The 15,510-nt window shown below is 44.9% G+C and overlaps 1 protein-coding gene across 5 annotated transcripts in view; it reads left to right on the top strand.

The window, feature by feature from the left end:
• Positions 1-7,460: 7,460 nt before the first annotated feature.
• Positions 7,461-15,510, top strand: part of DIP2C (DIP2 acetate--CoA ligase C (putative)) — a 307,261-nt gene continuing 299,211 nt past the window's right edge. For 4 of the 5 annotated variants that reach the window (XM_021528802.4, XM_021528799.4, XM_085572963.1 and 1 more), the window contains exon 1: positions 7,602-7,826. In XM_021528802.4, coding sequence (XP_021384477.1) covers positions 7,742-7,826 — 85 coding nt within the window. In that variant the 5' untranslated portion in view covers positions 7,602-7,741. Of the gene's footprint in view, positions 7,827-15,510 lie in introns of all 5 variants that reach the window. The other variant, XM_031503793.3, reaches the window with a different exon arrangement.

Here is a 15,510-nt window from a genome sequence, read left to right as displayed (position 1 = left end):
GAACCTCATGGTAATGTTAGAAAGAAGAAGTGGCTTCTTCTAAAGAAAAATAAATGTGGGAATTTCAGGACTGGATCAAACTAGACAATTAAAAAAAAAAAAAAAGAGAGAGGAAAAAAAAAAAAAAAGAAAAATTAGCTTGCCAATGGCAATTGGTCACAGGTGAAGAGCCTGGCCAGAAGGAAACAAAGATTGCTGGACAGCTGGAAGACATGAGGGTCGACTTTCCAGAGGGCATCCCTGAGGTTGCACTGGGTTTGCTGGAGGCTGACCAAAATGTGTACTTGCTTTTTGGGAACAAGTATCTAGAACCAGCTGGCCAGCACTTAGATGCACAGACTAAAAGATGATAAAGAGCTAAGACTGAGTACTGGTTAAGTGGATTTAGCTGAGTTACATTCCTACATGGATGGTGATGGTGAAAGTGAAGATGACAGCAGTATTTTTTCAAATGTAAAGTTACTGCCTCAGAAATGCAAAAGCTTTCTACTTCCAGAAAGACAGAAGAAATCAGTTGATGCAGGTAAGTAGTGAGATCAGTAATTGTCATCTGTTTACTGCCATTTGTGCAAAATTGCTAATGGTAGATGTCAGATGTAAGACAGTATGTAATTGGAGCAGATTGTAAAGATAATTATAGCACACTTCTCTGACTACAGTTCAAGCTTTCAAGCTTTTTTTTTTCTTTTTTTTTTTTTGGTTGCCAAGTAAGGAAATGTTGAAAATGAAAAGGTGGTGCTGCAGACATTGTGAAAGTGTATGTTAGATGGGCACCATTTTTGCTTCCAAAAGTAACTGATAATTCAGGTTCTACATCTTGTTGGCATAAATGCTCGAAGTCTTAACAAACTAGCTCCTAAGTTAGCTGGGAAAACAAGTAAGAAAAAATATACTCCTCTCAGGGTGTATTTTTTTCTATGATCACTTAATATTTAAGTCACAGAGATACTGAAATTCTTTGGCTGTACATTTGTTACTCTGCACTAACAAAGAGTAACTTATCATCCTGATTATTATCAAAAAAGCGTGAAACTCTCCTAGGACTACCCAAAATATCAACAACATTCAAAAGTGGAATGTTTTGAATTTTTATAATGCACCATCACTTTAGTTGGCAATCTTAATTCTAACTTTGTGTGATAATAATCAAACTGAAATGGATTTAATCACAGGTAGTAGAAATTGGGCAAAATGGTCTATGGTTAAAACATCTTCTTATTTTTAATAGAAAAATAAGTATTTTTCCTAATTTTCTGAATATTTTCATATTTCTAAGGATATTTGTCATTGACTGTGTGAATCCATGAAAATATTAAGGCATGTTCAAATAGGAGTTTATCCATGTCAGTAGAAAAAAAATCTCAATATAATTTCTGGTTATTGAAAGCTATCTTTATACATTAATTGAACATTAACCTGTTGTAATTTTCATGTTCTTTATATAAGGTAAAGATAGTCAGCTCAGAGAGGCATATTAGATACAGAATATTGCTTATATTGGTTCTACAATGTGCCAAGAGTTTTGTATGACATCTTTAAGCATCAATCTGCCTTTCTGTTGCTAAAAAATGTAATATAATGAATTAACTGGAAGGCAAGCTATTAAAAATTTCTAGTTCCTTTTTCATCTATGAATGTTTTCCTTAAAAAAAACTTTACAGAAAGATGTAGAGGAATTCATTCAGGAATATTTGCTCTCCTATACTCAACTTCACGTTTCTACTTCAGTAGATTAAAAAATTCATTAAAAAGTTTAAAAATTTTGTTGAAGAAAAGCTGATGACTTTTCCAAAAACTGTAAGCATGACTGATGCTTCAAACCTTCATGAGAAGGTGAACAGCTATTATTTCTATGAGGCCTGAGGTGGGGTGAGAGACCAGCTGTGCACATGCGTGTGTTTGGATCTTCTGCTGTATTACAGACAATTCTTAGAGAATATCAGGACATTTCCTATCTCCAGATTCCAGTACCCTCAAATTCTCTGAACTTGTGAAATGTGTTATCAATTCCAACCTCAAACAGAGCAGTGGGGAGGATCTTTATTTTGTGTAAACAGGCTTTGCCAGACTGCAGGAGCCTAATAAACACATCTTATGTGGGACTAACTTTAAAACCAAAGTTAATTTTAACTGTGCCAAGGAAAGCTTTTTATTAGATTTTTGCTTTTAATAAAAGAACAATGTATGAAAATCATTAAAATGTACAAAATACCATTGTAAAAAAGACTTTAAATGTATAATAATCAAATAGTTCCTTTAAGAACAATGGAAATCCAACACAGAGAGAGAACTACCTGATATATTACAGGAAAACATATGTCCCAAGGTTTCCTTTTCCTTCATTTTTCTGTGCAGTACTTCATATTTAGCCAAGAAAATTCCCTTTTATGCATCTTAGCTCACATGCTGATGAAACTGGATTTGAGCTAATATGCCAAACTATGTGCAGAAAGAGCTCAGGCATGAATTCATGTTCCCTGCTGCCAGCTGTGCTACGAGGCCAGTAAGCTCTGGCACAGGGACAGGAGAAGAAAGGAGCTTTGCAGTTCTCCCACCACCAGAGCTCATGTGCAGGGGTGCAAAGGAAGAAAATGACTGAAGGTTATGAAGTTTCCTCTCAGCTGTCCAGGATTTGTTGCACACTTTCCTGTACACTGGTCATTCTATCCATGGTATCCATTTGGCTTTCCTGGGACTCACTTTCATAAACCACAATTAATTAAGAGAGGGACATCTAAATTATCTCAAAGTATTAAGACAGAGAACCAAATGCAGCAAGATATGCAGCAATTGACATCTGCCATGTGCCCACTGTAATTAAAGAGATCTCAGGTGTCTAAACAGCTTGGAGAAATGGAATATGGTACTTGCTTAGGTAGCACAACAGAGAATGAAAACCATGTATGAGAAAGGCTGAATGGCTTCCTTTCTCCTTTTCTCCTTCCTTTTCTCCTTCCTTTTCTCTTCTCCTTCCTTTTCTCTTCTCCTTCCTTTTCTCCTTCCTTTTCTCTTTTTCCTTTTCTCTTTGCTTTCCCTTCTCCATATCTTCTCTGTCCCCTTCTTCTTTGCATGCCATTCATGGGAAATTTGATTAATTTATCTAACTAATGAATTCTTTTGCTATTTACAGTCAGCATCAGGGAGCCATCCAGACACATATGCGGTAGATACAGCAAAAGAATAATGCATTTCATGATCTGTTTGTGAGACATGAGCAGACAGATGCAAATAGATGGAAGTGGAGAGGTGAAGGAGAAAAAATAAATTGACCTCAACAGAAAAAAAAGAAAAGTAGTACATCTTTGCATAAGCAATGCCAGACAAGCACATTCATCCCATCCCACAGTAGGATTATTTCCTACAGCATATTCATGATTGCTTTGTCTACTCTGGCTTTAATGTTTCAAATTATGGGGATTCCACCATTTCCTTTGAGAGCCTCCTCTGAAGTGTAATGCTGCTCATCCCCTGGAAGCTTTCCCCGATACGTGGTTCAGCTGCTGTTCTTATTTCCATTACATTACTCAGTTATATCCTCTTTACCCTGCTTTTCTCTCCACTTCAACTTCCCTGGTGCTTCTGCCTTTCAAATTATCATGGGCAGCTGTTTGGGCCATCTCTTGCTGTTGTTTCACAAACTGAGTAAGCACTTCTGTAATCTCCTCTTATAACCCGGTCCCTCCAGGCAGCTGATTATTTTGGTTGTTTTTCTTTGAATGCCTCCTCTTTTGACTTTTTTGTTATATTGGCCAAATTCCCACTCCCCCCCTCTCTCAGACAGATGAGAAGCTGACCTGTTCATTCACAGACAGTCCTCTTGCTCTTGCTAAGCTGTGCAGGAGACACACACATCATTTTAGGTGCTTTAAGTTAACAGTGTCTCTACACAAGAGCTTTTTCCTTTCCCTAAATATTTTTAGTGCCTTGTCCCTTTCCTAAAGTTGAGATGCTGTGAATGTTTTCTAGTATAGACCTGGCTTTGGGCTAAACCTCTGCAAATGTAGATACATCTTTTGCTGTGAGAGGTCTGGGAAAAATATTTTTTACCTAAGCAAGGTCAATTCTATGTGGTCCTTCAGAGGTTTCACTCAGGTATCAATACCATAAGGTGATCCACATTCACCAGTAGGATTTGACTGCTATACATGTACTGTTAAGTAAAAATACACTTCTTTCTGATTGTGCTGATTAATCACTGCATCCAAAATGCAAATAGTATCCTGCTCTTCTTGGAGTCTGGAATTTTCTAAAGTCACAACCTCTTACCTATAAACCTAAAAGGATCTATGAATAAAGACCAGCTAGTCAGAAGTTCTGACTTGTTTCTTTTTCATTGCAATTTCAGTGCTTCATCAAAACTATTGTGCAAATTTATATGCTTGTGATTTCCCTCCTGGAGTCTGAGCTCTGGCACTTTACATAAATAAGAAATGTCTTCCTCTCAAGATCGGCCCAAGGGAAACAAATGGGCTTTCCAAAGGAGGGTGCCATGACTTCAGGCATGTCCCCATGTCAGTGCTCCTACAGCACTCACCCTTGTCTGCACCTTGCCCCGGGTGATGGGATGGCCCTGCCTGGCCCTGTAGACCCCAAGTGAGCTCCTCAGGAGCCAAGACCAAGGACACCACCCTGAGTGTTTGCTGAATTCAGCCATTTCCACTTCTGCTGGATGACATCCAACCCCAAGTGATTGATTACTCTTCCTTTCAAAGCACCCAACAGCTGAAACCCTGGGCTCATCATGGAAGAGCCAAGAAAATTCAGTCACAATGTGATTGTTCAACCACTTCTCTTTAGGTCCTTTTATGCAACTTCCTGAAAGGAAAAATGTGGAAAGTGGTGTAAACACCAGCAGTACAGACTCTGTAATGGTCAGGTAACAAGTTAAATAATATTGTATCAGCAGTGGGGAGGTAAAGTTGCTACTCAGAGATACACATTGATGAAGGCAGCTGGATCACCACAAAGCCTTCCCTCGACTCCTTTTTGGCTGCCTCCACCATACTTGAAAAAAACACTTCTGCAGAAGGCTGATACTTTCAGCCTATTTCATCCCACTTAACATGATAAACAAACAAAACTCAGATTCTCAGGTAGGAACCTTGGAGCATATTTGGATTTAATTGCTTTTCTTTGTTTAGATCTGGATGTAATGAAAAAGAAAACCTGGATATTTTTTGGAATGTCTATATTTGAAACATGTTGTGAACCAAAATTAAAAGGTAAAAATTCTTACTCTTGGGCAGCACAGTGCTGGAGGAGAGGCATTTGTATAGCCATAAATAATGTGTGTCACCATGCTGCTGAAAGCAATGGCCCTTCTCAAAGGAGACTGACCAAGTGGGTTTCCTCCTCACTGCATTGAAGAGAAACCCATAAGAGGTTACTAGAAAACAACCCTATATGACAATAAAACAAACAGCAGCACCATAAAATGAAGGGACACTGTGTGTGCTCAAGCCTTGTTTATGGCAGGCAAACTCACCAAAGTATCCCAACCTGTTCTGCTGCTGGTCTGGCTGGAGTGATGCTGGCATGGGCCACGGTTGGGTGTAGACAGCTCTCCAGTCTGGGGCTGGTAACCAGTGAAAACACGAGAAACCACCAGTCTTGAACACGCTGCAGGGATCACTCCAGTGCTAATGCCTGTACAGCACAGCTGGTAACATTACGTAATTTGGTTTCCTTCCACAATGTAATAAAACACTACTTTGTTTAGTATAGTTGAAGCCTAAGCTTTATCTTTTCAAGAAACTCCTGCATCCTTTTCTTTCCCTGACTAGAACAGTGAGCTAAGTCAAGGCTGACCTGGGGATGATTATGACTTTTCTTTTCTGCTAACATTGCGTTGCACAAAGACCTGTTCTACCTTTGGGACTCCCAAGGATTTTTGAAACCGTAGGTGCTGTGGTGTCTTGCTCCTTCCTTCTCATGAGGGATTAAAACAACCCACCAAATCCAAGCCAAACTACTAACCCCCAGCCCAAACAAAGAAAAAGAAAGAAAATATGTACAGAGGAAAAAAGGAAGATGCTCCTTGTGGACTATATTTGTTGATTTGAAAGGTAGTTTTATTAAATGTTTTCAAAACATTCCTTCTTTTGTTGGAGTGGTGTAATTAAGAGTCCTCAGTTCTTTTTAACATGTTCCCCAGATACTGGCTCAGTGTCAGTTGGTACATGTGTCAATTTTGTTCTTTATCATATTAAAATTGCTGCTCTTCCATGGCAATGTGCAACCATGGTTTAGTGATATACACACCAGAATTGCCTTGGCTTGTTTGGAATAGAATAGAATAGAATAGAATAGAATAGAATAGAATAGAATAGAATAGAATAGAATAGAATAGAATAGAATAGAATAGAATTTGGTTGGGAAAGACCCCTAAGATCATTGAGTCCCGCTGTTAACCTGACACTCTGCAGTCCTCCATTGGCTGTATGCAGAGAATAGGAGTGGAAATAGGGGTAGGCTGGAAGTTGTTCGGCAGGTGGGTAAGGAAAAGGGGGCACAGCGTTGCAGAGTCGAATCTCCTCCTGCGTCGAGCACATCACTCCTTCCCCGTCTTCCTCGGCAAAACGGGGACGTGCAGCCCCACTCTTGGGAGCTGGCATGAGTGAAAGCCAGAACAGCTCTGCCCGCGCTCCCCCCGCACCCCAGCCCTGCAGCCCCGACTCCACACAGCCGCCGGAGCCCCGGCCCCGCACAACCCTGGGCCCGCACACTGTGAACCCGCACACCGTGAATCCGCACACCCCCAGCAATGCACAGCCCTGACCCGCACACCCCGCACTGCCCAGTCCCGCACACTTGGTCCCGCACACCCCGGTCCGCACACTCCGCACTCCCTTGTCCCGCACTTCCCGGTCCCACACACCCCTGTCCCGCACACCCTGCACACCCCGCACATCCCAGTCCCGCACATCCCAGTCCCGCAGTCCCCAGTCCCGCACTCCCCGGTCCCGCACATCCCAGTCCTGCACACCCGGTCCCGCACACTCCGCACTCCCCGGTCCCGCACTCTCCGCACTCCCCATTCCCGCACCCTCCAGTCCCGCACATCCCGGTCCCGCACACCCGTTCCCGCACACTCCGCACTCCCCATTCCCGCACCCTCCAGTCCCGCACATCCCGGTCCCGCACTCCCCGCCCCCGCACCCTCCGCGCCCCCGCAGCGGCGCTCCCGGGGCGGGCGGGGCGGCCCGAGCCGCGCGGGCGCCCCCTGCGGGCGGCGCCGGGCCGCGCGGTCACGTGGATGTGACAGCGGCGGTGCCCGGCCAGCCCCAGTCGCGGCAGCGGCACCGCAGCGCCAGCGCCGCCGCCAGCCCGAGCCGGGCGGGGACAGCGGGGCCGGGGCCGGGGCGAGGCCAGCGGGAGCCGCCGCCGCGGTGCCGGGCGGCGGCGGGCGGGGAGGGTGGGCCGGGCGCGGCGAGGAGCCGATGCGGAGCGATCGCGGGCGGGCGGCGGGAGCAGCCATGGCGGGGCCCCGCTGAAGGAGGCGGCGAAGGAGGAGGAGGAGGAGAGGGGAGGAGAGGAGAAACCTCCGCATTCCCTCCCTCCGCGCCCCGTCCCCCCGCGCGGACCGCCCGCCCGCCCGCCTCCCCCTGCATGCCCGGCTGAGACCGCGGGGAGGACTCAGCCACCCGCCGCGGCCCCGCCGCTTCCCGCGCCCCGCCAGCCGCGGACAAAGGGGGAGAGCGGGCAGCCAGAGGAGGGGAGAGCCCGTCCCCGCCGCGCGAGCATGGCGGACCGCAGCCTGGAGAGCGTGTCCCTGCCGCTGGAGGTGCGGGCCCGGCTGGCCGAGCTGGAGCTGGAGCTCTCCGAAGGTAAAGGCGCGGCGGGGTGGGCGCGGGCGGCGCGGCAGCGGCGCGGCACCCCCGGCCCGCTCCCCCATCGCACACCCCCGCCCTGCGGCCCTGCGGTGCCGGCCCAGCCCGATGGCGCCCGGGGGGCTCTCCCGACGGCCCTGCCGCTGCCGGGGACCCCGGCGCGGGGGTTTTGTTCTACCTGCGAGCCCCCCGCGCTCCGCCGCGGCGCGGGCGGGGGCGGCAGGGGGGCTCTGGCGGCGGGGCTCGGCGCGCACGCGGTGGTGCGGGAGCTGGAAAAATCCGCGGGGATGGCTTGGAGGGGCTCCTGCCCTGCCAGGGAAACGCGGCTTCGCGGAAACGTGCCGCGTACCTGTGTGCCAGACCCGCTGCGGCCGCATCGAGACTCCCACGGAGTCCACGCAGCGTGTGTGTGTCGGCTGCAACAAAACATCCCCTGATAAGGTCGTTGTGGACAATACCAGTCAGGTCACTCAGACGAAACGATATATATATATATATATTTAATTGCGGGCTTTATTTTTTTTAAATGTATAATTGAAAGCTTGCGGTGGCTTCTTGGCGTGGTCGGTTGCGATGCTCCGCCGGTCCCCGGGCTGGGAAGGCGCGCACGCAGCCCGAGCTGTTGCCGTGGCAGGGAGGATGAGCGGGAGCCCCAGCCCGGCTCCCGCTCCCCGCTTCCATGTGTGTCAGCGCCGGGGCAGCAGCGACAGGCAGGCAGCGAGGAGTGCCTGTCAGTGTCCTCGCTGATGGGCACCGAGCGACCGGAGTCGTGGAGACGGTTTTAGCGTATCAGATGTAATCGGTGTCTCCCGGAGGAAGAGAGTGGGCAGTATTCATATGTACTGATGCTAGCGTTGGCTCTTTCCTGAAACGCAAATCTGCTATTAGCGGCCCCCTCTTTTTTATTTCTTTTATTTTTCTTTTAATAATGCCCCCCCCCAAATATCAGGGTTCGTTCACCATCAAGAGGCTACAGCACTTCATAGAAGGGACAAATGACCCAGCGTGTCCCAAATTAGTTATTGGAAGTGGTCAATATATTGAGCTGTCTGTCTGTCTTCTGTCTTTTTGTAACGGTTTGTAAGGGCTCCGAGCCAGAAAGTAAAATGCGCTGGAGCCAGTTTCATCAGCAGGGAGGAGCTGATGTTGACATTGTATTTTCCTTTTAACGCTTTGAGGGTGATGAACTACTGAGATTGCTTGTGGCTCTCGTTTCTGTGCCTCCCCCTCCCTCTCGGTGCCCTGAAAACTTGAAGTGAGAGGAGTTAAATACAGTTTTGCCTTTCTGTGATGCACTGCCAGTCCATTGGCCCTCTCTGTGGTAGTGAGGGTGGGAAGAGCTGTTGGTATCATGGTACATGCAACATTGTCGCTTTATGCAGAAAATGCTTCTTGGTGTGTCACATCATTGTCTACACACCAATGAGATACTAATTAAAACATCTGCTAGTAAATGCTTACAAAAAACCTGAAATCAAACTGGCATAGACTTTCAATAAATATGCTAATGTAGTGTACCAAAGTTGTAATGCAGTTTTATGGTGCAGTTTCTGTTGCTGTAAGCAAAATCCAAGAAAGCTCTGAGGAAGTGGGGCATGGTTTGAAATTGGGCATCTGTATCTGCACTGCTGTAACTTCCTTGCAGCTAGATCTGGAATGAGTTTAGGCCACTGACAGTATCTTTATGTGCCACTGGTGTTACACCCAGCAGACGAGGTGCCTCATGTGTTCTGACTGTGGCAGCCTGAATGAGGATCAGTTGGAATTGGGAGGCAGGTGAAGAACAGGCAATATCACATTTTCAGTGTTTTCCCCCAGGCTGCTCTTGGTGTGTTCTTAGTCAAGTGCATCACAGTGTTCAGTGCCTGAGAAAATGAAATAATTTACTACTTAAATCTCCTACCTTTAGGCATATTGCAACTCCTGGCCTGTTGTCAAAATTAGTCCCTACAGAGAGTGGGATCAGTAATTTGTACATTTTTATTGTGCTGTAGAAGTCATACTCTGGCTACTCCTGAGTTAAATGGTTTTCAAGGCAACTCTGTGACTCCTTACACCCTGAACGTGCAGTACCTTATGCTTGTGCTTCGCTTGGCCATAATGAGCCAGTCCACTGCCTTCATTCACTGAGATACACTTATGAAAGTGCATGAAAGTTCACATGATTGAGGTTTTAACATGTGTTCTGCTCATGATGTCTCTGCTGCCTTTGTGAAGCAGGAGACTTTTGGAGGCAATAGGAAACTCCATGCTTTAACGTGTTTGGGTTCCACTGATAATATTGGGAGCAGAGTGAATGCTGTAATTTATACTTCTTTTTAAAGTGCTTTCCCAAGTCAGACTTGCTAGAAAGATGGCTTTTCAAATGCTGCATTTCTGAAACATTGTATTTGTTGTATTGTTTGAGTGTGAGTTTTTATTTCTGGGTGCTGTGGGTCTTAGAGCTGCTGCCTGTACCCGAGCCATGTGGTTCTCTATGCCAAAATCTGCTATGGGCAGTGCAGCTTTAGGAACAATTTCTGAACGAGAGCTGCTGCTTTGTGAGAAAGAGAGGAGCACCAGCAGGATTATTGCGTGGTTATTCCTCAGCTGTGAGCTAAAGCTGTCTCCTTCCTAGCTCTAGGAAGTGTGATAGCGTGGGTCCTACCCACACAGTGCATCTCAAAACTGAACATAAAATAGCTGGTGTCCCTGTGCCCAGACCTGGTTACTGTGCCACTGGCACAGCGGGCACCCCGTGTAGCCAAATCCCGAGTTCCTGGTTCTGCTGGGTGCTCACAGCCTCACTGGCAGCAGAGATGTGGCAGGAGAGCCTCAGGAAGTGTCTGCCGGGCACGTGGCTCGTGCTTTGTAGACCATAGAGCAAAGTGCCTTTTTTTTCTTTTATTTTTTTTAGCAGTTGTGCACTGCTTGCTAATTGAAAGGGAGAAGGAAGGTCAGAAGGCATTTAAGTTCCTCTCTGTGACAAGCCTAACCTGTTGGTTACTGTGGGCAAGCCACATGCCTTCCACCTCCCCTTTGCTGTGGTCTGAATGGGCTTTTTTCAGTTTAAACATAGCTATTTAAAAGGTACTATGGATGCAAATGAGAATAACCATTTTAGATTTTGTTCGTTTCATTAGCATGACTTGGCAGGTGGAGATCAGGCAGACTCAGAAATGCTTAGCAGGTTCCTCTGTGGCTGTGTGCTGTTGCCTGCCCCGCAGGAGGAGCGAGTGCCAGAGGTGGCCTGGCACTCTGAAGAGTGTTGAGAAGGATGTTCACAGTGAGGTGGAGGTATGTAGTGTTACATTCAGCCTCAGGCATCAACAGCACACTTCTAGTTGGTGTTTTCACTTCATTTTGGGAAGGGGACATTGCTTCTGTGTTTCTCAGGATGCAGCTGCTCAACAGCACTTTAATTTTTTTAAATGTTGGAAGTTGTGGAATCATCCCTGATTCCAGATGTTCTAGAGACATTTGTTAGGCTGTGTTTGAGGGAACATGCTTGATGCTGGTATGTTCTTTACATGTTCTCTGACACTGGTTGTTTCCCTGAGCTACTGAAGCTTGCACTGCTCAGAAGTAGCCCTTCTAGGCTGATGCAATCAACATGTCACTCTGCAGTAGCTGTACTTCAGGGCTGTTTAGAATTTTACGAGGTTTTAGTTTTCTAACGATGTATAAAATTGTACTGGGTGGAAATAGATGAATCATCCTGTTTTTTAGAATAGCTTGGGGGTTGTTAACTGAAGAACTGATTAAATAAAACCAGGAGTCCTGAAATGTGTTGTCTTTAAATAAAAAAAAGTAATTCTACAACCCCTTCATTCTTAAAAGCACTTAAGAATTTTAAAAATGCCCCCTTCTCCTTTTCTCATTTTGCCCTCAATTGCAGGATATACAAGGTTAAATTGCCCTTCCAATTATTTTGTGAACCAAAATTAATTGGGCAAAGATGCTCTATATTTCTTCCAGTATTTTATCCAAGTGTCAGATAACATAGCAGAAAAACTTAAAGAACCACATGCACCACATGGAAATTTGAAAACCATCCTGTTCAGAAACTATTCTCCCTATATTCCATACTACCAGTCCTCTTCCATTTTAAACATGTGAACCATAGCAGGTTTCATTTTTTGAAAGTCTCAATTTTCTCCAAGGAGCACTTTCAAAAAAAGTCTCAGCAGGTCTTTAATAAGTGATTACTTATTCCCAAAGGCACTGGACTTGCAGTCACCTAATTAATTTGGTCCTCTGCTTTCACTGTATTGACTGGCTCAATTATATTTGGTAATATTACTTGGGTTGATTAAGTCACTTTCTGGCCAAGTTTATTATTTTATTAGGTATAAGTGATGTCTTTTGTTGTCTGCCTGTAGTTGCTGTGTTGAGACCAGAGATGTGTAGTTAACTTCTCTTGTTATTATTTCTCCCTAACATTTGCCAGCTGACTTCACTTGCAGAGAGGTTTTAAAGTGTGAAAATTTCAATAACTAGCACACCTCTGTGATTTGGGACGCAGAGTCATCCTTTTAATTCACTCCTTGAGAGATAATGCTCTGCTTAGAAAGTGAGTATCACCTGTGCAATGACTGAGTGTCTGAGTTTATGTGAGAAATGAAGTAAGAAATTCAACACTTACATTTGCTTCTTGTTGTTTTTTGAGCTGTTAGGATGCAGTTGGCTCATGTTTTCAGTTATTTTTTTCTGGTGGAGTGACGACTAATTTACTCAAAATACATAAAGCTGGAATTTTCTTATAAGTTATGTGGAAGACTAGGGCTTTAAGAAAATGCACTGGATATCGTGGAAATTATGATGAAATCAAGAGAACTGTCAACAGAACCCTTTCTTTGTATGATGAAGCTCCTCTCTATTTTGTTTCTCTGATGGTGCTCGAATTGGAGAGGGACAATAACTTGATTATTTTAAAAACAGGTTCAATTCATTCGTGAGTATTTTAAGGCATTGGAATTTAAAAAAATTTCTTTTTGTTTTTTTAATGTTGAATATTTTTTTATTTGCCTCCTTCACTGTGCTACTTGGACTTAAGAGCTTTCAATGGGTGTCGAAAGAATTCTCTGCCACTCCTTTGCTAGAAGTACACGGTAATGCCTTGTAAAACAGACTATGCAAATCTCCAGGATGTTCCCAGAAGAGCTGTCCTGAAGGCACGCTGTAAATATACCTTTATTGCCAGCTGACGTGGAGCAGCATCGATGCCCAAGGGTTACACTTAATGGATCATTCAGATGATCTTTACTGTATTACACAACTGACATACTCCAAACACTTTTCCCAAGGACGTGTGAAAGTTGCCGAGGGGGTGTCAGTTTTATAAGCAAAGCAGGGAGTAAGCAGTGTATTCCCAAGGAGAACACAGGCTGCAGGGAGCTGCCCTTTGCAGCTGCAGGGCACGCCTGCGTGCCTGTGCTGCACAGAGCAGGGAGCAGCAGCCAGCGCTGCTTCCCCTTGCCAAACCCCTGTGCACCTGTGGCTGGGAGTCAGCGTGCTGCCTTTCCCTGGAGGGCCTGATCTGCCTTTGTCAATCCATCAGAAGGGGAATGCTTCAGTCATTCTGATTCCAGCAAACCAAATATCCTTTGGAGGATACCGGAGGAATTTGGGTTTAGCTCACCTCTTTCCTTTGTGGTTAATTTTTCTTCGGGAAAAGTGTTTGCATGCTGTCCTAAAACAGATAATAAACTAATTTTTGATACAGCATTTGGATTGGGAATGGCAAAAAGATCATTGTTTTTCTGAAGGGATATCAGCAGATTCCTTTAGGTCTGCCTATCTTGTTTGTGGTATGGTACTCAGAATCCTAAATGTACCACAGCTCTCCTATACTTAAAAATGCATTGACAGCGTTTTAATTTTTTAAGAGGCTATTTGTATAACGCGTCAAGCAGGACATATAATTTTTTAAAAATAACTGCTTTAATTCCCCAGCAACTGTCAGACAAGATGAGTCACTGCAGTATAAGAATTCACCACAGCACATCACAGATTTGACACAAACTCTTAATCCATGTAAAATTATGCATGTATATTCCCCTATCTTCCCAGTGGGTGAGCTTCGTTTTTGCCAAACTCATGATGATCCCATTCTGCCTTCTTTCCTCCCCCGCCTCCTTTTTTTTCCCCTTTTCTTTTTGAGAACCTCCTTGCAGTCAGTATCCCCAGTGCAGGGTCTGGATGCCACAGTCTTTTCCTGGCTTGTGAAGAGCATTTTCTGATTGTTAACCACAGCTCCTGACTGTGGTGGTGTGGGGGCATTTCCAAAAGATGATTGCTCTCTGCATAATTCTGCTCTTTCCTTCTATTACTAGGGTAAACATACACTAAAGGATGGGAACTGGTTTTGTTTAATTCCAATTGGTGCAGCACATTGGGGAATTGCTCATTTTACACCTGTGTAAAGACATTTTTTTTTTCCAGTAATCTTAGCTAGGGCTTCTAATTGCTAGCCAGTATTATTTATCAATTGGATTAAGTGTAACTTCAAAACAGTGTAAAACATATTGGGGACATCATCATATTCTGCTATAAAACAGCCAATATAGGAGTAGGAATACGTAAAGCAATACAGCTTGAGACAGATGCTGGGAAGACTGTGGCTTTAGCTGGATCCTCTTGCCACAGAAGAGAAGGTTTCTGCCTTAAAGGAGAAATCCTACCAGGACACTCTGTGCATGGCTCTCAGGGGATGGAGGGAGGTGTGCCAGAGTCCTTCTTGAAGTCCCTTTTTGGAGAGCAGAGTCATTTGCTGGTTCCTGGCAGTTTGGTAGGCACTGTCTATTGGACACATCACCTCCAGTGCTTAGAGCAGCATCAAGTGCCAGGGTGTGGATAATTGCCACATTATTTTACAACAGAAGTTAATGTTGAAAAGTATATGATGTTTCAGTGATCTCTTTTTAAGACTATTGTTAAATGGTTGGATAACTAGAGAAAGGACTCTCATGAGGTATCATGATAGCTTGGAAAAGTGTTTCCTCCGACTTTTGAAGGGGTTGTGTGCTTTCCAAAGACTGAACCATACATATGCTATTATTTAGGATGCTTGAGGGGGTTTTGCTCTTATGTGTATGGCTGGGTTTGCAGAATGGTAGCAGTGGAGGGGACAGAGGGATTTTTCAAATGTTGTTGGTATATGTAAGTAGAAATGGATGTTAGGACTTGTTTGGTCCTGTATCTCCCTGGATCCAGACTCCAGATCTCCAAACTGTGACATCTACAGTTTCTTAATTCAAATCTTGACTTGATATATATTTAAGATTAAAATATCAAAAAAAGATCTTGTAAGTCTGGTCTGGTAAGAGCTGCCCAGAAGGCAGGAAAATGTTTTCTTAAAGAACTCTGTGACAAATACAGTGTAAGTAATGGTTTTTTTTTTTTATACTGGTAGGCTGGTGGTTGAAAGTTTGCCTAGACCAGAAAAAGTTCAGAGACTTCTGGTTGGCATAGAGGCCGAAACGAAGTGTTCTGACACTCTTTTTCCTACTGTGTGGATGTCCATGTGTCCATAAACAGCCTGGCAAAATAGAGAGACCCTAGCAACAGTCTCCTCAGAGAAGGCAGCCCTGGACTATTCCATCTGTGTGGATCCTCCAGAAGAATTATGTGGTATTAGCAGGATGCAGGGGTGTTGCATCTATTACTGCCATTTAGTGAGAAAGTAGACCAAACTACTCTT

Source organism: Lonchura striata, chromosome 2, assembly GCF_050655825.1.
Source record: "Lonchura striata isolate lonStrDom1 chromosome 2, ASM5065582v1, whole genome shotgun sequence".
In the NCBI taxonomy this organism is placed as follows: Eukaryota; Metazoa; Chordata; class Aves; order Passeriformes; family Estrildidae; genus Lonchura; species Lonchura striata.
Note: the sequence above shows the minus strand (reverse complement) of the source record. Positions and strands in the feature narration are given on the sequence as shown.